Source organism: Pyrus communis, chromosome 2 (genome assembly GCF_963583255.1).
Source record: "Pyrus communis chromosome 2, drPyrComm1.1, whole genome shotgun sequence".
Classification (NCBI taxonomy): Eukaryota; Viridiplantae; Streptophyta; class Magnoliopsida; order Rosales; family Rosaceae; genus Pyrus; species Pyrus communis.
The window spans coordinates 4,834,040-4,858,090 of record NC_084804.1 but is presented as its reverse complement, the minus strand read 5'-3'; the positions used below and the strand labels follow the sequence as shown (position 1 = coordinate 4,858,090).

The following is a 24,051-nucleotide window of genomic DNA, read 5'->3' as shown; positions in this document are numbered from 1 at the left end:
CTTTATATACATATATATACATGTGTATGTGTGTGCCAGGGCCAGGCCATTTATACCTTTTCCTGTTTCTTTTTCTAATGAATAACTAGATACTTTGCTTTCCTTGGAAGATAAGAAATCACAATAAAACACTAATGGATTAGGTTCTTGCTTCTTATCTAGGAGAAGAATTAACTTCTCGGACAGCTTGAAAAGGCACCCAAAAACGCAAACAGTTTGTTCACCCACCTTGCAAGACTTAAATCAGAATTATTTGACATCTTTTCTGTAGTATCAATTATAGCCTTCCATGTCCACCTTTTCTAAATAGGTGCCAATCACATGGTATCATCCTTTTTACTTCTACGTTTCACAAATTTAGGGTAACATTAACGTAAACGAAAAATCCTCACTGGAAAAAACATGGTGAACTCTTCCAAACTTTCCAGAGCGAGAACTATGTATGGAGCAATGGCAATGGCAACTGCGGTCTTTGCCGGCATTTATGTTGCGCGGACTTACATATTTGGTGCTAGGAAAGAAGAGGCTCAAGGTCCTAGACTTACGAGGTCCATGTCCATCGCATTCCTCCATGGAGGGCAGCTGGCCTTGCAGAGATTGCTTGAATATCATGAAGCTCGAGCGGATAAATCAGCAGTGGAGATAGCTGAATGTGAGTTGAGGACTCACCTTGTGGAGCAACGCCCTGATTACAAGAAGCTGCAGGTTAGGTATCTCTATATAGAAATAGTCCTTAATGGCATGAAATTTTCAAGTTTATTGATCAATCTGGTGTTTTCTCGTAATCTATTGTCTTTACGTACGAAAGTCGATTGTTGCGAAGCTTGAAATGAGTGGAAAAGAAGCCAAGGCAATTGAAATATTGAAGAAAGCAATAGCAAAGGCGCATAACGAAGGAAAAAACCATGAAGCATATGAAAATGAGATGCTACTGGTGGAAATGCTTATATACAAGGTTTGCACTTCGAAATTTACAACATTCCGAGAAAAAGAAGCATATATAAATCATATGATGATTGATGTGCCTTGTAGGGTGATTTTGAGGAGGCGCTAGGCCGTGAATGCTTGCAGCATGTAGAGATTTCAGATGCAAGGCGTCCGCTGTACAAGGTTGGAAAACCTTTCCTAAAATTATTTTCTGGGCAACCATTCAACCCCATATAGTTTAACATGATTAAAATTGTGTTTAAAATTGACAGGCTATTATTTACATCATGTTAAAGCGCAACAAGGATGAAATTATAGAATGCTGGAAAGAGTTTAACGCTCTAAAAGAACTCCAAAGTTTGCCTAGTGACAATGAAAGCTTGGAAGAAAGCCAAATTCATAAACTCAGTACAAATTATGAGGAGTTCGAGAAGGTCGTCAACATGCTCAGAAATGACATAGAGGGGCAAGCAAGGAAGAACAAGAAATAAGAGATGAGCTTTTCACTAGTAAATTTCCCTTTGCTGTCAGAAAACAAAGGGAAAAATAGAAAGCAGTCACACTTACAATACAGTGCACGTGGAAGTGATAAGTATTCATTTTGTAATCGTTCTAAAGTTCATTACAAATTTCCAATTAACCAAGAATTACCTTTTATTTTTTAGTCAAGAAATCGGAATGGTGTTATAAGATAATGTTCTCTTACCAAATTTAATTTCGATAATATATTCAAACAAAAATTAACTTACTCAATGACTTGCTAAGCTGTTTGAGAAAATAATGTTTTTGATGTATGTAAAGAAAAAATAGGCGTACTTGGATTCCTCAAGACGACAATACCAGTGCCGTCGCAGTTTCATGGCAAAATGAGGCACAGTTGAACCAAGAATTTGGTAAGAAACATGAACCACCGTCTACTAACTCCTTGCACCTTAGCAATGGTGATCGTCCACCACAAACTAATTCAAGTGTCCTGCATATCCATCAAATTTATAATGTGAAGCTTGTGGTTTAGGTCCTGGTCCTGCGAGACTGTAATCGGCAAAAGGACAATATCAATCGTGTTGTCGTTTCATCATATGGTAGTATGCGTTGGCGAATGAGGCATGGTGCACTAAAATAATTTACCTACTCCTTATCATATGTAAGTGTGAAAATTGGTTTTACAATATTCTAAGTATGTAAACTAAAATATAAATCAATTTACTTATATTTTGAATTCTCACTTAGATATCTTTTCCCTGCAAAGTTATTACAATATTCCATAGAGAATATCAACGAAATACGCAATAAAAATTAGCTTAGGTGAAGCCTAATCACTAGTTTTAGTTAGAAAATTAAATTATGTCGGGGTTTAAATAAAGAAGATTGAATTTTAGGGGGTTAAAGTAATATTTTCATTAATTTTATTATTACTATTTATTTGTACCACAGTTGTGTAGATGATATTTGAGGTGAACATTCACATCAATGTTTATTCAATTAAAAACATTTGAAGTGGACCACATTATTTAAATTTATTAAATTTATTATGGTTTAAGTAATTTATGAACTTTGTTATTAATAAAATGCTACGATTTTTTTAATAAAACAAAATGGAAGGTCATCATCTTGAAAAATACAGGTCCAAGAGAAATTCGATTCTAGATCAACCAATGAAGTTCCAACTGTTCTGACCAGAATGTTCTGGTGGAGAGTTTGTTTGGGTGAGGCTCAAATGGTGGAGAATTTGTTTGGGTGAGGCTCAAATGGTGGAGAATAATGCTGCATTCGTACATATGTTTTGACATTTTGTATTATAATAACAAGGTTCTAATTCACACACTCGCACTCCTATTTGTTTTATTAAGTTTTAATTTATTTGTATTTTTTTATATCTTTTTATCTTATCGCTTCGTCATCTTTTAACGTGCACATCTTCATTTGGATCTCTATATAGACACTTTAGAGTATATTTTTTTTAATATATGTGATTATCCACCTTAATTGGCACAAAAATCATTTTTAATTGATGTGATTATCAAAGGAATACAAATCAAGGTGAGCAAACTTAAGGGAATTTTATGGGGAAGGCAAGTTCCACTCCTCTCCTCTTTCAATCAAAGTTGGTGTGTTTCTCTCTGCTCTACCTCTTCACCTCTCTTTTTCTAGCTCTCTACACCTCTCTCTCCCAAACCAAATGCCTCTTCAGATCTTCCCCCTTCGACCCGATTCAGGCCCCTCTCTTCTCCTACCCTTCTACCTACGGCGAGCACAAGTATGCAATCCCAACCCACCGCACCTCTTGCTCTTCTCCCGTCTATTTTTCAGGTAACACTCCCTTTTTTTAGCTCAAATTTTCTTCAATTTTTTTGCCTTTTGCTAATTTTGATTCTGGATTCCACCAATTGGGATTTTTTTTTTGTGATCAGAATATTGGATGGTCTTGAAGGAGATCCAGAATTTGTGTAAGAATTCTTCGTGGTCACCGTCGGTTTTGAGGTATTTGCAGGGAAAGGCTGAGACATTTGCAGGAAATTTAAGTACCCAAGCGAGGATTCCCTATTTTGTTCATTACAATGAGAGCACTGAAATCCCTTGTGGATTCTTGAAGAAATTTCCGATTAGTGATTCTGGTTGGTTTGGCATCCAAGCAAAGTTCTATAAAGTCCAATTTTTTTTTTTTTTTTTTTTTTCATTTAGCTACATTTATCAATAAACATGTTTTTTTTTTTTTTTTAATTTTTTATAATGTAATTCAGATAGAACGGCTATGGAAAACTGTAAAGGAGTTGTAGTGGTCTCGGCGATCTTCAATGACCATGATAAAATCCGACAACCCCGAGGCCTTGGATCGGAGACCCTAGACAATGTATGCTTTTTTCTGTTCATAGATGATGTAACCCTAAAAGGACTTGACTATCATAGATTGATTCCGAGAAAATCCCAAAATTTTAAGATTGGCGCGTGGAGGGTTGTGAAAGTTTTGAGCAAGAAATTGTATGAGAATCCTGCAATGAACGGTGTGATTCCAAAATATTTAGTCCATAGGCTTTTCCCAAACTCGAAATTCAGCATTTGGATCGATGCGAAGCTGCAGCTAGTGGTCGATCCGTTGCTGTTGATTCATTCACTTGTGGTGTCTGACAACGCAGACATGGCGATTTCGAAGCATCCTTACTATGTACATACTATGGAGGAGGCAATGGCGACGGCGAGGTGGCAGAAATGGAGTGATGTTGATGGATTGAAGAGGCAGATGGAGACTTATTGTGAGAATGGATTGCTTCCTTGGACCCCCAGCAAGCTGCCTTATCCCTCAGGTAACCAAAGCACTTGCACATAATTAGTGTATTTCAAATCATCTCATCTTTCAACGTTTTTAGTGTTTTTTTTTGGTTGAAAGCTTCCACACATGATATCATTTTAATGATGTTGCTTTGTTTTACAATTGTACAAAAAGCTTTAGAAGCTAACTTGGCAAGTTGATGAATTTCTTAAGGGTAGTAACTTTCACGCTCTCAGTTTAGCTTGTAGCACTCTCATAAATGTATAAAATTATAGAATATTCAATTTTCAATGTTAGAAATTACATTGGGAATGCCAAAGTCGCTAACTTTTCCTAAATCGAATTTTAATAAATGGTCTTAGGAGACTAATTAAACTTTGAAGTACACTTCCCCTCGTGTTTCCTAAGATTATAAAATGCAACTATTAAGCACTGGTTTTCGTGTTTGAGAGTAAGCTTTTGGCTGAAGAGAATGTGAGAAGTTGAAGCCGTGGGATAGTAGATGTACATGTTCTACGGTTTTTAAGATTAAAAAATTGGACTACTTAGTGTATAAATACAAATGTCAAGGTTTTAAGATTATCAAGTTGAACTACTTGGCCTGCCCAAAAGAAGAAATGAAAAGATTAATGGGATGACTTGGTGTTTACATAGACTATGCATTGTACAAGGCACATTTGCATAAGGTTTAGATTCTAAGGGTGAGTTTACAAATACCCAAAATTCTTAATTGGATCTTCTAAAACCTATGCTAACAGCGCTAAGATGTTTCTTCTCTTTCACTCCTTGTTATAACTTATTTTCTCTTTGTAAAAACGAAAAATACGTTTTGAATATGTGGTCCAGAAATAGAAAGAAAGTGTGTGATCCAGTGTGGTCCAAGCAAGCAACTTGCAGTCCATGGCAGGGTAGAAGAAAAACTTTGGTGTAACTGGAGGATGTATCCTCATCTCTCAGTCTCACTCGTCACGTAATGAGTGAGATAGAAATATGAAAAGTGTAGCTTTGTATTACATTATTTCTTTGCATACAATGTCACGCAACGAGTGAGACAGAAATACGAAAAATGTAACTTCATATTACATTATTTCTTTGCATACAACAGTATAATTTCACATATAACTTAAATATTAATTTGTGAGTTGTGAGGCAGACATACAAACGAGAATTCACTAGTGTTCTTGCTTACTTTCTTTTCCTTGTGTTTACATAAATTTTGGAGGCTGTTCATGCCAATGTGATTAATCATCTCTTTCCTATTCTACAGTACAACAAAAACTTTCCTATCCCTTGTTCTATATCACTCTCGTCTCTCTCTCTCTATGACTCTTCATTTGACGAGAGAGGTAGATGTATCACTCTCGTCTCTCCCTTGTGTATACTTTCCTGCAGTACGAGAACTAACAACTTAGTTGTTGGTGTTTGGCAGACGTACCAGACAGTGCTCTAATCCTGAGGAAACATGGATTGAGGAGCAACCTATTCTCCTGCCTGTTGTTCAATGAGTTGGAAGCATTTAACCCTAGAGACCAATTGGCTTTTGCATACGTGAGAGACCTCATGAGCCCAAGGCTGAAGATCAACATGTTTGAGGTCGAAGTGTTTGAGCAAATTGTTGTGGAATACAGGCACAACATCAAGCGTGAAGGTGGGGACAGCGGAAGCCAAATGGGGTCCAAAGCCCCCAAAACCCAAAAGACCAAAAGGGCAAGCCCTGATTTGTTGTATGTTAATGGCAGCTGCTGCAGCAAGTGCCAGAAGTATCTTTTGGAGATGTGGGGTGAGGAGAGTTGATTTTTGTCTCTAGGAAGTGAGTCTGCATGTTCCGCTGGGGAGGAGGGCAAAAGAGACAAAGTAAGGGAACAAGACAGAAAATAAAACAAAGCTGGACAAAAACATTGGAGGGTTTTGACTGATGAAAACCGCCAAACAATAACAGGTTTTCCAGGGCTTTTTGCTTTTTAAAATTTGATTATTCTTTTGGTGGGCGTTGACAGGACATGTAAAATTCTGGAGAAAGCATGCAGAGGAAAAACAATAGGTTGGATCATTGGAGAGGTTATGTAATGCTACCGAATGTATACAATAATGTGTTGCATGAGCAATATAACGTGAGATGCAAATACACGGGTTTATGATGAAACAAAATTTTCTCTGAAAATATGTAAAGATCCATGAATCTGTTAAAAAAACTGGCACAAGCAACTGGCACAAGCAATTTTGGTTCCTCTTTTAGTGACACTTGCAGATGCACGTATATTGTTCGTGATATTTAAATTTAGTACCTTCTTAAACAAACTAAAATTAGTAGACCTTAAGTGTCATTAAAGTTATGGGCATTACCTCAAAACAAATTACGTATAAAATTACCATAATGCAGTACTCACAAGACGCAAAAAAATATTTCATTTTTGTTTTGCATGAAATCGCTATATATTTCTATAGTTTCGCCCAAAAAAAAAAATTAAAAAAAATTGCGTATATATAAGAAAAATTAAAGGAAAAAAACTAAATCCAAAAGTACAACCACCCTCCATCCCATGCATGCAAATTCTCATTAGCCAGAAAAATCAATCCATCTGAATTTCCATTCTCTCTCTCTCTCTCTCCAAATACACAAATGTCAGCCCAACAAATCGCCGGCCACAGAGAGGGCGCCGAGATCTACCACGGCGAAGCCCTATGCAGGCAGAAGTTCCACGAGCTGCTCGACAAAATGTGCCTGCCACGTGGCCTCCTCCCCTTGGACGACGTCGTCGAGTTCGGCTACAACTCCACCTCCGGCTTCGTCTGGCTCAAGCAGAAGAAGAGAAAAGAGCACCGCTTCCGCGCCATTTCCAAAACGGTGTCGTACGACACGGAGGTGATGGGGTTCCTGGAGGAGCACCGGATGCGGCGGCTCTCCGGGGTCAAAAGCAAAGAGCTTCTGGTTTGGGTCTCAATTTCGGACATCTACGTGGACCCTAATTCGGATCTGAATAAGATCACGTTCGCTAACGGCTCCGGAATCTCCAGGTCGTTCCCCGTCACGGCGTTTGGGCTTGAAGGAGAAGAGAAAAACGGTGACGGTGATGGGAGAAAATAAAAGCTTAACTTAAGCTTTTACGAGATTGAATAAATCCTGTTTATTATAGTTATCATTTCATTTGTGCAGGGCCAATTAGGATAATCACAACTTGATAATCAAAATTTAATTAAGTTTCTCTCACATGTTTTGTTTTGTATTAGTCGATTACATGACTTTGTGTTAGGATGTTTGATGAGAGATTCTTTGTGCAAGATGTCATGCCGACGCCTTGTGCAATTTTAAAGGCCCCCATTTATACTTAATTTTCTCAACTTTCAATTTTAGGTATAGAACGGTTATTTAAAGCTTTAATTTTAGGTTTTAGAATTATAGTCGAGAGCAGAAACCTAAAGTTTCATCTCTTTAAACGTCAACAAATGATTAGAAGTGAGGTTTTCTCAATGCGTCCCATCTTTAAGAAATATTGAATGTTCTTCAGAACGTCGGATTGGTTCTTTGATGTAAGGAGATGTTGACACATCAACAAAATCATCTTGCACTCATCAAAGTGAACTTTCTCATATGGGTTGAAAATCGAAATTATTGCTCAAATAGAAACTAGTTTTTGGAGAAACATGCTGAATGTAGTAGCTGTGGTTGCTAATTTTTAGTTTGACCCCCTCTAATCTAAATATGTTTATGAATTTCGTGGAGTAACATTAACACCAACTGCAGGACACGGTTAATTAGGCTGAAGTGGTACTTATGAGGTTTAATTTTAGCATCTAATGCACAATTGCTAATTGCTGGTTAGGTGCAAAGTGACCTTTTCATTAAAAGAAATATCGAGATAAACATCTAAAAATAAAACTAAAGTAAGATAGTCATATCAATTTATTGTTTACTAAAATTTTTAGGTGCAAAGTGACCATTTCATTAAAAGAAATATCCAGATTAAAATCTAAAAATAAAACTAAAGTAAGATAGTCATATCAATTTATTGTTTACTAAAATTTATTTTTCTTTTCTAAATATGCAGTATATTTGATATTGTTTTAACTTGATGAATAGTTGTAGAATACCTTTTTATTTAGAAATATATAATCCAGAAAAAGGTACATCGATTCAAAAAAATTGCGAGTGATTTTCACACTCATGTTTTTTCCATCTACATTCTTCTTGCTCGTGTCCTTGTATTATCCCTTGATTTGTCAATTTTAAGAAGCACATAACAGAAAGTGAAAGTGCAAAAATCACTTTCCTGAATAAGAGCATATGTGCGTGTTTCTTTAATTGTTAATCTTTAAAAGGATTGGGGACCAAACTCCAAAAGTCCCTTAATTAAAAAAATTTGGATGTCCAAAGTGTGTAGATTTGAGCAGCTAATTCATGCTAAAAGATGACATTAATCAAAGCATTAATGTACAATTAGAGTGTATTAGGAAGCTGAAAATCTAGCCAGATTCAAGGCCCGTTTGGTACAGCTTTTAGGATTCTTTAACCCTAAACCCTGGAAATCTAGCCAAGTTAGGTTTCTGTTACTTCAGTAGCAAGCAACTTGCAGCCAGAGCTTTGCATACATTATAAATCCAAATCATGCATTCCATTTCCTCCCACCACCAGCTCTTGATCCTTCCCGAACAATTCCATTCTCAAACATGTTTTCGAAGGGGGGTTTTCTCCCATTTCGGGGTTCTCTTGTGGACTGGCTGGCATTAATCAAAACTCATCGGAGCAATGCAGAGACTTACCACGGTGAAGCTCTCTGCAAGCAGAAGTTCCATGAGCTTCTGAAGGAACTGTCTCTTCCCAAAGGCTTCATCAGGGCAGACATCGAGGAGATGGGCCACCACCAGCCATCAGGCTTCGTGTGGCTGAAACAGAAGAAGACAACGCACAAGTTTAAGAGCATTGGCAAGACCGTCTCTTACGATGATGAGCTGACAATGCTGGTTGAGAAAGGTAGGATCACGAAGCTCACTGGTGTTGCCAGTAAGGAAGTATTCGTCTGGATTTCCGTATGTGAAATCTACTTCGATGATCTCTCTTCAGACAAGCTTACCTTTGAAGTTCCCGCTAGCCTGACCGCAACATTCCCGGCTTTGGCATTTAAAGACAAAGATGAAAAGGATGACGGTGAGCAATGAAGTGTTCGCTTAGCAAACATTCTTGAGGGAAAATCATAGGAGGAAACTTGGCCCTAATAATTGTCCCAAATCCGTCACTTCCAACTTCTCATTTGCGCTGAACTTCAATCACTCAAATATACAGGCGTGCAGAGTCCTTCAGTCCAGCAACAATTAAAAGCAGCTAGACTCAGAAAGAAGCAATATATTGGAAAGTTGACATCCTTTCATGAAATGGACGCTATTAGCATTGCAAGCAGGTGCACTATCCCATTCAACTCTTGATGAAGTTCCGTTTGCCATTCTCTGATAGAATTCATCATGAGCCAGGCACTTCCACGCAATCTTTTCTTGTTTCTCTTTCTTCCCTTAGCTTATAGTTCCGAACCCCAACAGTTTTGAAATCCCACAGAATTTCAGATATCTCATCTTGAGGCAAAATTAAACCATCTCGTTTAATTGATCTATGCAAGGCACAAAAGAATTTTGGGTCTTCAAGTCTGATGTAGTCACGTAAGAGCCACTCATGATCCGGGACCCAATTTCTAGGAAATGGAGAGTAATCACAAGATGGAATCAGGGACATGTGTGAGAACCGAACACCTTCGATTGCATCAACAAGTCCCACCCTCAGTAGATCAGAATATTCGGGTGCAGAATTGTTGCTGCTCTCCCTCAGTGGACGACTGAGATCACGTGAAGCTATTCCATAGACCTTGGCTCGTGATTTTAGTCTATATCTTGAAGCGTACAGTTTAGCCAAAGAACTACGAATAACATAGGCACAAAACCCAACAACTTTCTTGCGATTATCAGCATACTTGTACCAATCAGCCATGGTCTCTAACAACTTATTCATCTGGGAATTTGTATGAGCTTGACCAGAGTAAAGCATTGGAGTGCAGGGAAGTGGCTCAGGATCTTTATCACCCTTAACAAACTCAAGCCGCCTGAACTGGCGAATACATTGTTGTAAGCTAGCAGTAACCGAAAGGAGAGTCCCCACCCCTTTTTGGCTCACAACATTGCCTCCAGAGGCCGTGTACCTAAGCGTGGGGTGTATAACCCTTCGGGAAATTATATGGTCTAAGAACTGAATTCCCCTAGTTATGTGTTCAATCTCCACCTTGGAGTTATCCAACCTTATCCCGAATCTTCTCTCACAGAACTCAATTATTTGCTTACGAATATCCACCGCATCCTCTCTAGGCCCTCGAATACCAATCAAGAAATGACCCCCGTATCGAATATAATCCATTTTTCTAGTTTTCTCATTCCCACTAGAAGGAACAAACTCCGGCCAAGACGGGTTATGACAACCATCATTTATCGAGTTTTTCCATATACAATCGAGACTAGATGGCTTAAAAAACTCAACTATCTTACCCTCCATAACTTGATCCAATTCATTAAGACAAACATTAGCAAGTAAAGGACTCAAAATTCCACAATGTCCATAAGAAGGTACCTTAGCAGCTTCTTCAGGTGCAAAGTTGAAGAACGTCCTCAACCAATACGGGTCCGGCTTTGGCTCCTTGTCGTTCAAAATCTTCTTCTTCTTCTTAGCCGCTTTCTTCTTCTTTTTGTTCTTCGGCCATTCGCCATCACCGTCACTCTGTTTTCGATTCGGTGCTCGGACAGCCGATTGGATCAAACCCAGTATTTTCCTGTCTCTCACGGCTTGCTCTAAGCAACCCATTACACAATTCCTATCCACATTGTCAAAAATCTCACTGATATCTCCTTTCAGAAACCACAAGTACCCGGCGAAGTTGCTCCGGATGGTCCGAATAACCGTGTGGGCATTCCTTCCGGGTCGAAAAGCGTGGGACTTTGGTGAAAACCGGGCCTCGAAAACAGGCTCCAGTATCATCAAAAGGACCTCCTGAACGACCCGGTCTTGGAAGCAGGGCTCGTCAGACTCGAGCATAGCCTGGAGCTTACGCTTGGATACCATCTCTTTGCTGGGTTTGTCATTGGGGCTTCGGATATACTGCTGGGTCTTCTTGTTCCAGGAGAAACTCCCCCGAACGACGGAGTTTCGGAGGGAAAGGAGGTCATGGAGGACGTGAGAGTGGATAGCGCTGCGGGGCGGGAACGTGCCGGTCACGTGGGCGCAGGAACGCTGGTAGGCCAATACCCAGAGGTCGAATTTGGAGAGGAAGCCGGTGAGGTTGGGGAAGGCGATGGTGGGCGGGGAAGAGAAGGCCTTGACCCACAGAGAAGAGCAGATTTCGATTGGGTCTTGCTTGAGGAGCGAGTAGGGATCTTGCTGGTCTAGCTTTGAAGGCGTCGGCTTTGGCGACTGCGGCGGGGTGGCGAGCGACCATGAGAGAGAGCGAGTGAGAGTTTTGAGGATTGCGGAGCGGTGGCACTCCAGGTGTTTGATGGAAGTTCTCACCGACATTTTGTCTTTGCAGGACATAGAGAGTCCGAGACACTCTTCCCTTCTCTTTTGGTTGGTTTGGGACCGTTGGTAATTCACCATTGAAGCTGAATCTCTGTCTTTGAGCATGGGCCTTGGGTGTGTGATTGGATGGGCCTTGTTGGTCTGGGCTATAGTTTCTTCTTCAAGCTAGTGTATAATGAAGTTTGGGCCCAATGCTTAATTGGATGCACTAGGCCCTTAGAATGGTTGAGATATGTCACATAGGCCGTATCTAAAGGCTGAAGCCACTCATGTGTTGTTTTTTTTTTGTACATCGATATTTTTGTACTAAGAGGAGAGGGAGTTCGGCTAAGCAACATAATAGGCAACCTAATTCGGTATCGAATTTATCATCCAGTACTGAGTGACCACCCAGTACTAAATGGGCCCTTATATGAGAAAGTAAAACTATTCAAGTAATATAAAGGTTGCCCAAACATTTCCCGGCTTTATGTCATTGTCTCGTTAAATTATTTATAGGTTTACCTACATAGAATAACAACTTAAATTATTATATTTCTTCAAATTCATGGGTTTATTAAACATTGGTATTTGAAGCATTTCCTTTCTAGTCTTCCTCAATGTTTACTAAAGCACGTGAAATGAATCACTAGAGGGGCAACGTGTTCTACTTACATGTAATTCTTAAGTCAAAATTTCTAATTTACATAATTTTTAAATCAAGCACAAAATCAAAATTTAACGGTTTCAAAATTTCAAAATATTCCATACTCCGAATGCCATAGAATTTTCGCTAAACCAAAATGTGAAGGCTATAGCTAGTGTATAATATATATATATACTGTATAAGGGATGTATAGATTTGCACGCAGATTGACATCAAAGAAAGAGAGCCCCGTCCATGCATGGAGTTGGAGAGTATACGCTACGAAACTTCGACAACCCAAACAAAACAAAGTGCGTGCGGTGTGCCCTCCCATCGATCTCTCATGGGATTCATACGATGCATATATGTTCACATGCCCTCTTCCTATTTTCCGGCGGCTTAAATTCTCACACTCACCCACCATTGACTTTCTGTATGATCTAGGACGAATCAAACATGCCCAAATCTGTATACATGTGTGTGTGTTTGTCAAAAGCTACAGACATTACAGCAACATTATGCCTCAACATGCGCAGTATATTACTAATTAATTCATTAACCAAATTTCATACATTAAGAAACTAAGGTGAAAAAAAGAGGCATTTTCTTATCATATCCACACCATTTTTTCCCTAGTCCTCGGATTGGAAGCCCTTGCATTTTACCCGAAATTCTATCATCTTGTACGAATTATTCTTCAATTAATGAATAGCGTAACATTTTCATAAAAAAAATTGAAATAACATAAAACACAGAGAGAAGATGTAATTCATATATACCTATATACTGATATAGGCTAACAATAAAGTGTTTTACAATTGATGTTCCCATGGGCCACCTTATTTTACGAACCCTAGCGCTTCAAGCAAAAAGGCGGGTGACAGATCCGAAACAGAATTCACCAAGAAAATCATAAAGAAAGTAGAAAACCAACAGAAAAAGTACTCATCCAGTCCATCGATCTTCTTCGTCATTTGTCTTCATCGTCGCGTGGCACGCATGCACGTGCGCGGGAACAAACTGAAACAGCGGTGGTTTAGGGTTTTGCAGCAGTGGGAGCAAGGTCGCAGAAGAAAGCGACGGAGTTGGGGTACGCATTGTGGCAAGGCGACGAACCGGAAGGCGGGACGAAACCCTTGGGTAGCATCACCGAGAACGGCGCCGTTTTGAAGTCTTTCTTGGTCGTCGTCTTCTTTCTCTTCTTATTCATGTTCCTCTTGTGCCTCATCTTTCTGTTCTTCTTGATCGGTTCTTGTTTGTCCATTTCAAACGGCGGCGTGTTCTTGATGTAGAACACTGCGGCGGCCGTGGGCATGGCGGCTGTTTGGGTTTGGGGTTGGATTTCGTGGGGTTTTGGTGATGCGGAGGTGGATGAGGAGGAGGAGGAGGAGATGAGAGCGGAAGAGGAGGGGGTGCGGAGGAGGAAGAGGAAGGTGCAGATCATGCAGTAGAAGGTGATTTGACTGTTACTGAAACCCATGAGAGAGTTGAGAGAGTTGAGAAGAGATGGGCTCTTGGTGAATTTATGATGAAGAAATGAAATTTGGAATTTGAGAAACGTGTTAATCCCAAGAAAGCTTACATTATATATAGCCATGACCTAAACACCTGTGTTTTAAGAAATAAAGGGATTAGTGGGATGCTTAAATTAACGTAGATAAGTAACATTTTAAACATTTACGTTTGTTTTGTTTTGCTTCGGGTGCTAATTAGAAATAAGTAACGCTACATTTAGCTATTTATTTTACGTTTGTCATGTTTTGTTTGGGTTACTATTTAGAAACGAGTAATGTTATACTTACTATCTATTTATATCATCATTTGTACAATCTCTTTAATATAAATGGCCCACCACCACCAAGCAGTTTTGTTCAGAAATTCATTTGTTTTAAAAGTAATACTACAATTTCCATCTATTTATATCATCTATGTAATAGAGATAGCGATCACCAATAAATGTAGATTATATCTCTAATGATATAAATGATAGTATAAATAGATATTAAGAAGAGAATTTTTTTTGTTTTAATTCATTGGTTGTTTTGACGACAAACAACATTTTGAGCCGATGATCAAGGAATTTGAGCTCGGTTGGTTATAAAGAATTCAAGTACACATCCAGAAACCTCAGCAGTGGGATTACTTGCCCGAAGACGGAGAGTACTACTGTTTGGTAGGGAAAGCTTTGCGATAGCGTGACCCGCCCTACTACAGAGAGCCGACTTCGACCGAATCAAAGAGAGTTATGGCCTCTTGATACAGTGACATAATTGAACTAGTAGCACATGATATGACCAAATAATCTCATTGCAGTCACATTGGCTGACCAACTGATATTGCCAAGAACTATTATTTAAATTTATTTGCTATTTTTATTTTTATATTTGTTGGAATCTAGTTTTATAGTCAAGAATTATTATTTATTTTTATTTTTGGTGGACTGCTGAGTCAACTCTCGCAACGTCCCGAGCACGTCCAATGGAAATTGCCCGTCATGACGTGTCCTCGTCGTGACGTGTTCATCCAACGGTCAACAATAACTCTCTCTCTCTCTCTCTCTCAAAAACTGGAGAGAGGTGAGCTTTCACTCCTGAACGATCGCTAATCGCCATCCTAACATTCCCGCGAATCCAATTCCGCGCGCCCAATTCTCACGATTCCAAAAACCAAAATCCAACATTTTCCCTCATTTTCTCGCGAAATCAGATTCCGGCGGGATTTCGATCCAATTCGCCGCGCGGTGCCTCTCAGCCTCCGATTAGAGGCGGAGCTGAGGACTGAGAACGGAACCCTAAGGCGGCGGCGGCGGCGACGACGACGATCGGATCGAGCATGTCGTCCAAGTCTCTACCTTACTCCAAGAGGGATGTCCACTACGACAACGCTAAGTTCCGCCATCGCCCCTTCTTCAAGGTCTTCCATTCCTCGGATCTCTTCCATTTTCTCCCTTTCGTTGACTTCGATTCATGATTCCGATTGCGATTACTTCTGTAAATCGATTCAATTTATTGTCTGTTCATCGAGCTGAAATTTTAATTTTCTTGCATTCTGGATTAATATTGTATGATGCTCCTCTGGTTTCAAGTTTCGATTTTCAACGAATTTAACAGCTAAATTTATGAATATAATCACAATTGAACCATAATCTTCTCAATTTTTCATATGGCTGGTGTAAATTCTTTTGCTTTCTAAATATCCTGTAAAACCAGTTAAGTTTCTACTTCTTGTTTCCCAGGTGATAACTCAAACTTTACAGACCAGTAACGTAAAGAATCACTGCATGAGTTGTAGTACAGGAAAGTTTCTACTTTTACTAATGATATTCGGTGTAGCGTATCTTATGCTTACACATACAAGTCCCACCACTGATGGATTAGTGAAAAGTAGTAAGAATGGTACGGAGCACATTAAGAGTGGCGGCATTAGGTTTGGAAATATTTTCAGAAAACCACCGAGGCTTCCTCCTCAGTTACCGCCTGACGAGAAAGGTAGTCGTGGCAACATTGGTGTTGATCATAGGAAGTTAAATTCTGACCCGAAATGGATAGCTAGGCAACAGAATGTCAAGAAGGCGTTTATTCATGCGTGGTCGGGATATAAAAAGTATGCAATGGGTTATGATGAGTTGATGCCCGTGAGCAAACAGGGGGTTGATGGGTTAGGTGGTCTAGGTGCAACTATTGTGGATGCTCTTGACACTGCGATGATAATGGGTGCTGACGAAGTTGTTTCTGAAGCTGGATTATGGATTGAAACACACCTTTCAAATAAGATTAATCAGACAGGACAAGTCAATTTATTTGAAACTACAATACGTGTTTTGGGTGGTCTTTTAAGTGCATATCATCTGAGTTCTGTGGAAAATGGGATGGACCCTACACATAAAGGACCTAAGCCAGTTGTTTATCTAGAAACTGCTAAGAACTTGGCTGATCGTCTACTAACTGGCTTTACTTCCAGTCCAACTGCTATTCCTTTTGGTGATATTGTTCTTCGAGATCCTTCAGCGCATCCAGCTCCTGATGGTCTTAGTAGTACTTCAGAAGTCTCTACTTTGCAGCTTGAGTTCAATTATCTAAGTTCAGTTTCTGGTGATCCAAAGTACACTGTGGAATCTATGAAGGTCTTGGAACACATAAAGACTCTACCTAAGGTGGAAGGACTGATACCCATATTTATAAGGTATGAGTCTGAAATATTATACTAATAATTACATCATTATTCTTTTCAATTTCTTAATTCTTGTTCATAAGTCTAGCATCGTGTTGACATTGTCCTTGTACTGAGGAGTGCCTTTCTGTGTCATTAACGCTGCAGAAAATGATTTGTAATTTTGTATTTTTCTTGAATGATGATTATTTATTGCATGCATTATATTATGGTATGATATGTAGGTTGATTGAAACATTTATATAGTTGGGTCTTAGAAATTAAAATGTAGAGCTGGGAATATGAAAAGGCCCCCCTATTGCTTAATGAAGAACGAAACATATGTAAGAGTGTACTTCTTTGTTCTTTTATGAGATTTGCTCACCTGGTTTATTCCATGTAGCCTATATATGTAATAACTTAAGCAGTAAAAGTTATCCCTTCGTCTTCCTTTTTTGGACAATGTGTGGTCCATGTGTTTAAACACTTATAATATGAGTATTCTTATCGAGGAGGGTGCTGAAAGATTACTGATTCTAGTAGTGCCCTAGGTCTCATGGATACAACTTTTGGTGGCTATTTTGAATTATTATTCGGTTTCCTGACAAACAAATGTATTTATTTGTTCTTGTGAGTTGAGAGTGTGTGTTATCTTTAAGTTTCTATTTTTTAGCAAAATTTGTTTGGGAGTTGGCGTCTCCCATGTTTCGTCTTGATTTTCTCCTTGTTTATTAGTTTATTATCTATTTTTTTGTTAATGTTGTCTATACTGTCTGCAGCCCTAGCACTGGTGAATTTGCTGGAGAAAATATAAGACTGGGATCTCGTGGTGACAGCTACTATGAATACCTACTGAAAATTTGGCTTCAGAAAAATCGGGAAAGTAATTTTACGTATCTCCGTGATATGTACGAGGAAGCAATGAAGGGTGTCAGACACCGTCTTGTTCAGAAATCAATCCCCAATGGATTGGTTTTTGTAGGGGAGTTGCCCTTCGGAGCTAATAGTTCTTTTAGTTCCAAAATGGACCACCTGGTATGTTATACTTCACAAAATCTTTGGCATTTAGATAGCTTATAAGTTTTTTCAAGTCAGAGAAGGAAAAGGTTGACTAGTTGGACATCATGTTGCCCCACATAGGACAGTGACGTGTAGGTGGCATTGAATTTACTTAATCAAAGTTTTGACGTCTAGCTTGATGAGAGAAAGCAATTCATACAGCCGACCCCACATAGTGGGACAAGACTTTGTTGTTGCTGTTGTTGTTTAAGGATTCGGGTTGGGATTATGTGAGAGAAGGCAATTACCATTATTATCAGGAAACAGTCCACTGAAAATTGTGATGGCAACCTCTGTCCTCATCCTGCTATGTGAAACCTTCTAACTTATTTAATTTAAAATTGATTGGTAATATTTAGCTTTATATTCTTTCCAGTTGTAAGTATTTTGCACAACCACAACATTCATGTATGTTTAGCTTTTTGTGGTACCTGGAAAAGCACTTACCTGTCACTAGAATGATGATCGGCATCCTTGCTCTTTTGAAAATGGGTCTTAATGTGACATTTTGTACTGCCTTTTGCAGGTATGTTTCTTGCCTGGCACTCTTGCACTCGGGGCCACGAAAGGCCTTACCAAGGAAGAAGCGATGAAAAATAATATGCTTAACTTTGAGGACCTAGAAAATTTGAAACTTGCAGAAGATCTGGCTAAAACATGCTTTGAAATGTATTCAGTAACCTCTACTGGTCTTGCTCCAGAAATTGCTTATTTCCATACAAAGGTTAGTTTTGGATCGGTTTTGAGTCGTTTGGGAAGAGATCCATGAACTTATTATCATGTTTTTTGGTCTTTTTTCAACCTTGTATTGTCTATATTATACCGGTGGACTTGACAACTCTTATCAAAGCAGGAATTTTCTGAAGGAGGTCTTGATGGTGGTAACAAGAGTTCTGAATATATGAATGACATAATCATCAAGCCTGCTGATCGTCATAATCTCTTGCGTCCTGAAACAGTGGAATCATTGTTTTTCTTGTACCGCATCACAGAAGATCCAAAGTATGCTTTTACTTTCTTTCTTATGTATCAATCCATTTCAAATCCCCATGAAGAACACATGCGTAGGGGATAAGTCATAACCCCTTCTGGAGCACTTTCACTTACGTACTTGCACATTGCAGATATCGTGAATGGGGTTGGCAGATTTTTGAAGCATTTGAGAAATATACCAGGGTTGATACTGGTGGATACAGTTCTTTGGATGATGTAACTTCAGTTCCTCCTCATAAAAGAGACAAGATGGAGACATTTTTTTTGGGCGAGACTCTGAAGTACTTGTACTTGCTGTTTGGAGATAGTTCTGTTATTCCATTGGATAAGTTTGTTTTTAACACAGAAGCTCATCCTATTCCAATTGAAGGCACTGCCAAGATGGGATAAAACTTTGTTGCATTAAAGCATCAATTCAAAAGAAGGACAGTATGTATGGACAAATTATACGGTAGCAGGCGCAAACGTGGATGCTTTCTTGAGACTCCCTGGTGATTCATACATATTTAGAGAGTACATCTGATTCCAGAAAACAGTCAATACCCTGGTTGAAGTTTTAGAGGCGGCTTAGTTTGTTTATTTTCTCGTGCAATTCATCGGGGATTCTTCTTCGTGATAAAGATACAAGACCTGTACGTCCCTGTACTAGGGGTAAACCAGATAATGAGAAGATTTTAATTTGTAGTTCTTGCTATTTTAGAATTTTGATTAATTACCTGACGGGGTTTTACCCATCGAAAGTATTAAGAGCCATATTCTGTAATTGACTCTTGCACTTTTCCAGTAGTATTACTGGTTTTAGTTACATGTTACTCTCTTATTATACATTGCCTAAAAGTTACAAGCTATCTTTGCATCTACATAGTTGTATTTTAATGAGATCAAGTCACATCAGAATTCTTAGTATTTCAGTCGTTATGGAGAAGAAACAGGTGATCACCATCTCGAACAACACTTATGTCATCTATTTCTGCATTCTCTGCGTTCACAACTTTTGTAGGTTTGTGTCCTCCAAACTTCTCACCTGCAATGTCATAAAGTGTGAAGACAAAGCTATGCCGTTTATGAAAAGTGTATGCTGATCCTGCTCAAGGTATGTTTTTGACATTCAATTTTGTCTTACCTTTGTGGAATATTATCTAATTTATAAGAACTTATAATTCAGGTTTGCCTAAACGCGTGTTTTGAGGTGAGAAAAAGAAAGCTTACTGGCAACTCTGAGCAGCTCTTCGATCGAATCAGGTAGGATTATTAACTTCGCAAGTTGCCTTTCCGACGCGGTTCCATTCTGAAAATGCATGTGGATAGTTACTCTATTGTTGATTGATCTCATCCCTTCTCTATCTGGGCTAGAATTGCTCGGGTAGCACTTCATTGGTACTTCTTTCCGGTGAGAGTGGGAAAATTGGGCACCCTCGTGTCTTTTGGAATTTCCTTTACAATTCCTGGTGATTTCAGATGTTTCCAGTTCAATAAACTCTATTCTATGTTCGGCTATTCTCCTATTCTCATATCTTCGTAAGAGGTCAGTTATGCTCTTGTTTCCCTGCTGTTGTGCCAGATCTTTCGGTGTCCATCCTCTGGCATCTGGTTTGTTTACATTTGCTCCTCCTTCGACCAAAATTTTGACCATTTCCAAATCTCCCTGGCAAACAGCAGTGTGAAGAGCCATCTGGCCATCCTCAGCCATCGTGCTGACATCCATTGCACATCTAGTTGAAATATCAGCTTTGCCTATTTCGCTGTTTTCTATAGTCACTGAACCTGTAAACAAATCATTCCTTGCTTCCTGCATTGATGGTTCTTGATGCGAGTTATCTTTGCACCCCGCGCAAGAACAGCAGCCTTCGGTATGTGGATATTCACAGCCCAACCCTTCTTGTTCCTTCAGTTTCTGTAAAGTAGAATACAGAATATCAGTCTTTGGAAGAGAAGGGTGGTGTGCATCACCGCATGTATATTTTTCCGTAAACAATTTTGTTTCGGTACCAGAAAAATGTTGTTCATGATAATCTGCTCGTCATCCTTGTTTGCTTGTATAGTGGTCATGAGTGAACTTCTGCGGAGTCGTAATATTTGGGAAAGTTCGGTTGTCCGAGCGGTGAAAGGCTGCGGCCTATGACATAATACTCCGATTTCCCCCAAAGTATCCCCCGCAGTAGCCTTTCCTATAACCTGTTTAAGAGTGTGAAGTCGGATATTTCGTCCTATATGTTCTCCAATCTCACACGGTATTGAAATGTTTATAATCAGGACCAGGTTTGCCCTTTGCGGGATGTCAGAGCCAATCGACCAAGTAGGTATTTCGGGTCAACCGGACTCTCACATCCCGCAAAACGGGATCCCCTTTTTGAAAGGGTCTGTATACATGTGCATGTGTGACTTACTTGATCTTGCCCATCAACATTGGACACCAGATCCTGCAACCATAAATTTTTCCAAAATGAACCTCAGTTTGGAAAGCATTTTTAAGAACGTTAGGAGATTATGCAAGCGGTAAGAGTTAAGCCGGCTCACCGCCGCACCGGAAACCAGTATGTATAGATCGGTCGGAGCCTCGTTTTGCAGAATTACGTCTTCCTTGGGCGGAAAATACTCTGCATCTATTTCTGAAACCTTAAGAAGAGAACACATAGTTTTAGCATCTTGTGAGCAACAATAATGCTATTTCGACACACAACTCTAACACACACTGCCGACAAACTACCTAATAGAGGTGTGCCCTATCACTGAGACCCACTTCTATTAGTGAGAGTGTTAGCAATGTGCTTAGTCTCTGAATAACGTTACTCGGTGTGGTGTGAACGATAACAAGTTAATGTGATGATTTTACCAATTGAAAGAGGAATTCATGAGAAACTCCTTGAAAGAGGTAGATTTTTTGAATGATGGGGAAGAAGAGATGTTGGGCAATGCTAGAACGAAGGGCTTTTGGGAGACCATTTAAGGTCTCTTGCTGCTTCAGTCCTTCTGTCTTGAACTTGAGGCATATATGTGAGAGCATTTGGTCCTGAATCCTTGGGGGCAAGTCATTTCTTGCTGCAAATTCTGTTGCAGCTCTCACTGTGTCCCTCTATCAAACACCAAAGAAAACAACAATTAATCTGTGGTATATTATGGGTAAAAACTATTAGGGTTTTGTGTCCACGCAGAGAGATTTTGTCTTATCGCCGGTGTCTCATGTTTCTCGGTTGAACAACTCACGGTTGATCCACTAGCTGTCCGGGTCCTACCCAACCACGGTGGAAAGATTTCAGTGAGTTATGTCGATCAATAATAAGATAAACCGATGAGTGGGATAGGAACTATGTCCCTCTCGAAGGAATAGAGTCAGCTGAGACACTTACATGAGTGTATATCACCGATAACACTCAAGATTTTTTCTTCAGTTTGAGTATTATATAAAAACTAGATCTGTGTATTTGTCCCATGGGGGTTGGGGACATATAACCTCTCGTAGCACATATTTTTTGTGAGTTGGGTTAGGGTTTGAAGAAACACTTTCAAAATGTGGGGTAGCAAGAGAGCATACAAAGGAAACCTTTCCATGTCTTTTGCAAGTAATATATGGCCATGGGACCATTTTCTAAAACTTTGATTGTGACTGGGGGTTTGTTCTAGTCATTTCAGAAGTAGAACCTACCCGAGAAGCTGCTGATTTATTTATTTGCAGTACTAAAAACTAAGAGCTGGAAGGAGGAGGACTAAAACTTACAAAGATTCTGGTTCTGCTGGTCCAATGAACTACAAGATTTGTCATGTTTCCTATGAGGTAAGAATTCAGTCCCAAGTTGAAGAGCATGTAGAAAATATCAAACAGCATCTCTCTAGGGTTCTCAGCATGCAAATCCCCATAGCCAGTGGTTGTTAGTGTTGTGATGGACCAGTATATTGAAGTAACGTATCTGTTCCAGAGACTGTCTTGTTTGAAATCCGGATACACTGCACCGATCCAGGTTCTTTTCGGGTCAGGATACCGGTCTGCTATCAGATAGTTGATGCATCCGGCGCAGTGCACTGCAAAAAGGGTTACCTGAAATTTGACAGAGGACAAGTTTTGATGCCACCGAGTTTAAAATGGTGAAGAGAAAAATGACGAGAATTGTGATGCACTTATGGGGTTTTTCGGGGCTTACAAAAATGAGCTTCGTGCAGCGAATCCAGAAGTAGTTGAATCGGATGTCCTTCTCAAGTCTGAAGGAAAGCAGAAAACGGTTTGTTAAGTGTTTTGTGTATTTTGTAGGAAAGCAGAAAACTATCGGTAGTTTTATGTCAATTGGAAAGTTCGGAGAAAAAACAAACGCAAGGGAAGATGGAACCTTGCAAAGAGGTAGCTGACTCGTCTGAGGCGCCAAAGGCGGAGCATGTTGAGTACCTTAAACCCAAGTTCGCTGCCGCGATTTGTGAAGAGGAGGCTGATAGACTGAAATGGTGCAGTGGAACACACGTCGAAAAGAAACCAGGTTGATAAGTACCTGTTTGGTTGTATTGTATGAAAGAAAAAAAAGGTTATTTCTTGCAGAGAAATTAAAACATGTAACATATGTTAGTTGTTTCGAACCAGAATGAAGCCTTTACGCACCTCCTTGCGATTTGCTTTGGATTGTCAACAAGAAGGTAAGAACGGCTGTCGAGATAGGCAACAAAGAAAGTGAGAATGATGTCAATGCCAAAGAAGCCGTTGACAATGTTGTCAACGACGAAAAGAGCATCCTGCTCGTAAGGGAGAAATGCAAACTCGAACGGGCAAATCCACGCAGAGTAGATGACTAGAAGAACAAGTACCATCTCCCACGTCCTGAAAAATAAGCATCTTGCTTAGTATTAGAATTGGAGAAGTATATAGTGTAGCAATATGAAGGATGATCATCACCTGTAACGAGGATTATACGGCGATATAATGTATTTCCGGAGCTTAGTAGATTGGTTGATTCTGGCACCAAGGGAAGGCAGAAGATCAGTAGAGAAGAAGCTGCTCTGAGCAACAGTGTCCATTTGGTATTCATCAATACAGAACCTCCGGAAGAAGTTTTTCGCGTACGAAAATGTCATTTTCTTCTGTGTTCGAGTAAAGCGGTTTTTGCTAACTAGATTTTTCAGGTTGGTTAAAGTCTTGTGAGAAAAGGGTATTAATAATAGCCGCAGCTTCCCCTGTTGCTTTTCGGGTAGTTTAGTTTCGACTTTCACACTTGTGACCGATCTGCTTTAAAAAGAATATGCTGGAGGTTTAAGCTGTGTGCAGGCAGGTGGCTCGTGCTGGTTTCGGATGGAAAAGGGAGTAGGGAAAAAGAGAGAAGAAAACTATACATCTTGTTTGAACAAGAAATGTACGGATGGAAGAGAGAGACGAACACAAAACGAACACGTTGAGATGAGACAGGGGAAGTGGCAGACGAGCAGTTTGATTTGTGTAATGCTGTTGGAGCTGCAGATATGTTCTGGAGTGAGTGAGAAGCAGAGAAGATGGTAATGGTGGTTCTTGTTGAG

At 39.6% G+C, this 24,051-nt stretch overlaps 8 protein-coding genes across 8 annotated transcripts; 5 read left to right on the top strand and 3 right to left on the bottom strand.

Annotated features, from left to right (window-relative positions):
• The first annotated feature begins 292 nt into the window (after positions 1-292).
• On the top strand, positions 293-1,622 carry LOC137724352 (uncharacterized). The gene is made up of 4 exons (XM_068463090.1): positions 293-705; positions 809-955; positions 1,033-1,110; positions 1,200-1,622. Exons 1-4 carry the CDS (start codon positions 403-405, stop codon positions 1,416-1,418), a joined length of 747 nt encoding a protein of 248 aa, XP_068319191.1. The 5' UTR covers positions 293-402; the 3' UTR covers positions 1,419-1,622.
• Positions 1,623-2,826: 1,204 nt separating this feature from the next.
• On the top strand, positions 2,827-6,336 carry LOC137726744 (alkaline ceramidase TOD1-like). Its single transcript, XM_068465695.1, has 4 exons — positions 2,827-3,237; positions 3,339-3,542; positions 3,669-4,229; positions 5,625-6,336. The coding sequence occupies exons 1-4, from the start codon at positions 2,991-2,993 to the stop codon at positions 5,987-5,989; spliced, it is 1,377 nt and encodes a 458-aa protein (XP_068321796.1). The 5' UTR covers positions 2,827-2,990; the 3' UTR covers positions 5,990-6,336.
• A 479-nt stretch (positions 6,337-6,815) lies between these two features.
• On the top strand, positions 6,816-7,280 carry LOC137724591 (uncharacterized). Its single transcript, XM_068463351.1, has one exon. It carries the CDS (start codon positions 6,816-6,818, stop codon positions 7,278-7,280), a length of 465 nt encoding a protein of 154 aa, XP_068319452.1.
• A 1,345-nt stretch (positions 7,281-8,625) lies between these two features.
• Positions 8,626-11,781, bottom strand: LOC137726413 (nuclear intron maturase 1, mitochondrial-like). Its single transcript, XM_068465340.1, has one exon. The coding sequence runs from the start codon at positions 11,751-11,753 to the stop codon at positions 9,648-9,650; it is 2,106 nt and encodes a 701-aa protein (XP_068321441.1). The 5' UTR covers positions 11,754-11,781; the 3' UTR covers positions 8,626-9,647.
• Positions 8,861-9,613, top strand: LOC137724589 (uncharacterized). The gene is made up of 2 exons (XM_068463350.1): positions 8,861-9,338; positions 9,474-9,613. The coding sequence occupies exons 1-2, from the start codon at positions 8,861-8,863 to the stop codon at positions 9,611-9,613; spliced, it is 618 nt and encodes a 205-aa protein (XP_068319451.1).
• Positions 11,782-13,399: 1,618 nt separating the features above from the next.
• Positions 13,400-13,843, bottom strand: LOC137724588 (uncharacterized). The gene has a single exon (XM_068463349.1). The coding sequence runs from the start codon at positions 13,841-13,843 to the stop codon at positions 13,400-13,402; it is 444 nt and encodes a 147-aa protein (XP_068319450.1).
• A 1,076-nt stretch (positions 13,844-14,919) lies between these two features.
• LOC137725493 (mannosyl-oligosaccharide 1,2-alpha-mannosidase MNS3-like) lies at positions 14,920-19,387 on the top strand. The gene is made up of 6 exons (XM_068464200.1): positions 14,920-15,276; positions 15,599-16,545; positions 17,292-17,547; positions 18,098-18,295; positions 18,425-18,573; positions 18,696-19,387. The coding sequence occupies exons 1-6, from the start codon at positions 15,196-15,198 to the stop codon at positions 18,952-18,954; spliced, it is 1,890 nt and encodes a 629-aa protein (XP_068320301.1). The 5' UTR covers positions 14,920-15,195; the 3' UTR covers positions 18,955-19,387.
• An 85-nt stretch (positions 19,388-19,472) lies between these two features.
• LOC137725494 (potassium channel KAT1-like) lies at positions 19,473-23,995 on the bottom strand. Its single transcript, XM_068464201.1, has 11 exons — positions 23,438-23,995; positions 23,147-23,362; positions 22,884-23,039; positions 22,701-22,758; positions 22,280-22,597; positions 21,398-21,637; positions 21,082-21,180; positions 20,952-20,984; positions 20,554-20,739; positions 19,774-20,458; positions 19,473-19,588 (listed from the first exon to the last, which is right to left on the bottom strand). The coding sequence occupies exons 1-11, from the start codon at positions 23,614-23,616 to the stop codon at positions 19,473-19,475; spliced, it is 2,286 nt and encodes a 761-aa protein (XP_068320302.1). The 5' UTR covers positions 23,617-23,995.
• Positions 23,996-24,051: the final 56 nt, after the last annotated feature.

What these genes read in the sequence shown, in the direction of transcription:
- LOC137725494 (XM_068464201.1), bottom strand. Translation starts at nt 23,616, where the DNA reads ATGACATTTTCGTACGCGAAAAACTTCTTCCGGAGGTTCTGTATTGAT. An exon ending in CCAAAGCAAATCGCAAGGAG is followed by an intron (nt 23,040 to 23,146) that starts GTGCGTAAAGGC and finishes ACAACCAAACAG; the next exon opens with GTACTTATCAACCTGGTTTC. An exon ending in AGAGCTGCTCAGAGTTGCCA is followed by an intron (nt 19,589 to 19,773) that starts GTAAGCTTTCTT and finishes ATGACATTGCAG; the next exon opens with GTGAGAAGTTTGGAGGACAC.
- LOC137724589 (XM_068463350.1), top strand. Translation starts at nt 8,861, where the DNA reads ATGTTTTCGAAGGGGGGTTTTCTCCCATTTCGGGGTTCTCTTGTGGAC. An exon ending in CAAAGATGAAAAGGATGACG is followed by an intron (nt 9,339 to 9,473) that starts GTGAGCAATGAA and finishes TCAAATATACAG; the next exon opens with GCGTGCAGAGTCCTTCAGTC.
- LOC137724591 (XM_068463351.1), top strand. Translation starts at nt 6,816, where the DNA reads ATGTCAGCCCAACAAATCGCCGGCCACAGAGAGGGCGCCGAGATCTAC.
- LOC137724588 (XM_068463349.1), bottom strand. Translation starts at nt 13,843, where the DNA reads ATGGGTTTCAGTAACAGTCAAATCACCTTCTACTGCATGATCTGCACC.
- LOC137725493 (XM_068464200.1), top strand. Translation starts at nt 15,196, where the DNA reads ATGTCGTCCAAGTCTCTACCTTACTCCAAGAGGGATGTCCACTACGAC. An exon ending in GCCATCGCCCCTTCTTCAAG is followed by an intron (nt 15,277 to 15,598) that starts GTCTTCCATTCC and finishes CTTGTTTCCCAG; the next exon opens with GTGATAACTCAAACTTTACA. An exon ending in GTTCCAAAATGGACCACCTG is followed by an intron (nt 17,548 to 18,097) that starts GTATGTTATACT and finishes TGCCTTTTGCAG; the next exon opens with GTATGTTTCTTGCCTGGCAC.
- LOC137726744 (XM_068465695.1), top strand. Translation starts at nt 2,991, where the DNA reads ATGGGGAAGGCAAGTTCCACTCCTCTCCTCTTTCAATCAAAGTTGGTG. An exon ending in TTCTCCCGTCTATTTTTCAG is followed by an intron (nt 3,238 to 3,338) that starts GTAACACTCCCT and finishes TTTTGTGATCAG; the next exon opens with AATATTGGATGGTCTTGAAG. An exon ending in CAAGCTGCCTTATCCCTCAG is followed by an intron (nt 4,230 to 5,624) that starts GTAACCAAAGCA and finishes GGTGTTTGGCAG; the next exon opens with ACGTACCAGACAGTGCTCTA.
- LOC137724352 (XM_068463090.1), top strand. Translation starts at nt 403, where the DNA reads ATGGTGAACTCTTCCAAACTTTCCAGAGCGAGAACTATGTATGGAGCA. An exon ending in CTGATTACAAGAAGCTGCAG is followed by an intron (nt 706 to 808) that starts GTTAGGTATCTC and finishes TACGTACGAAAG; the next exon opens with TCGATTGTTGCGAAGCTTGA. An exon ending in TGGAAATGCTTATATACAAG is followed by an intron (nt 956 to 1,032) that starts GTTTGCACTTCG and finishes TGTGCCTTGTAG; the next exon opens with GGTGATTTTGAGGAGGCGCT.
- LOC137726413 (XM_068465340.1), bottom strand. Translation starts at nt 11,753, where the DNA reads ATGTCCTGCAAAGACAAAATGTCGGTGAGAACTTCCATCAAACACCTG.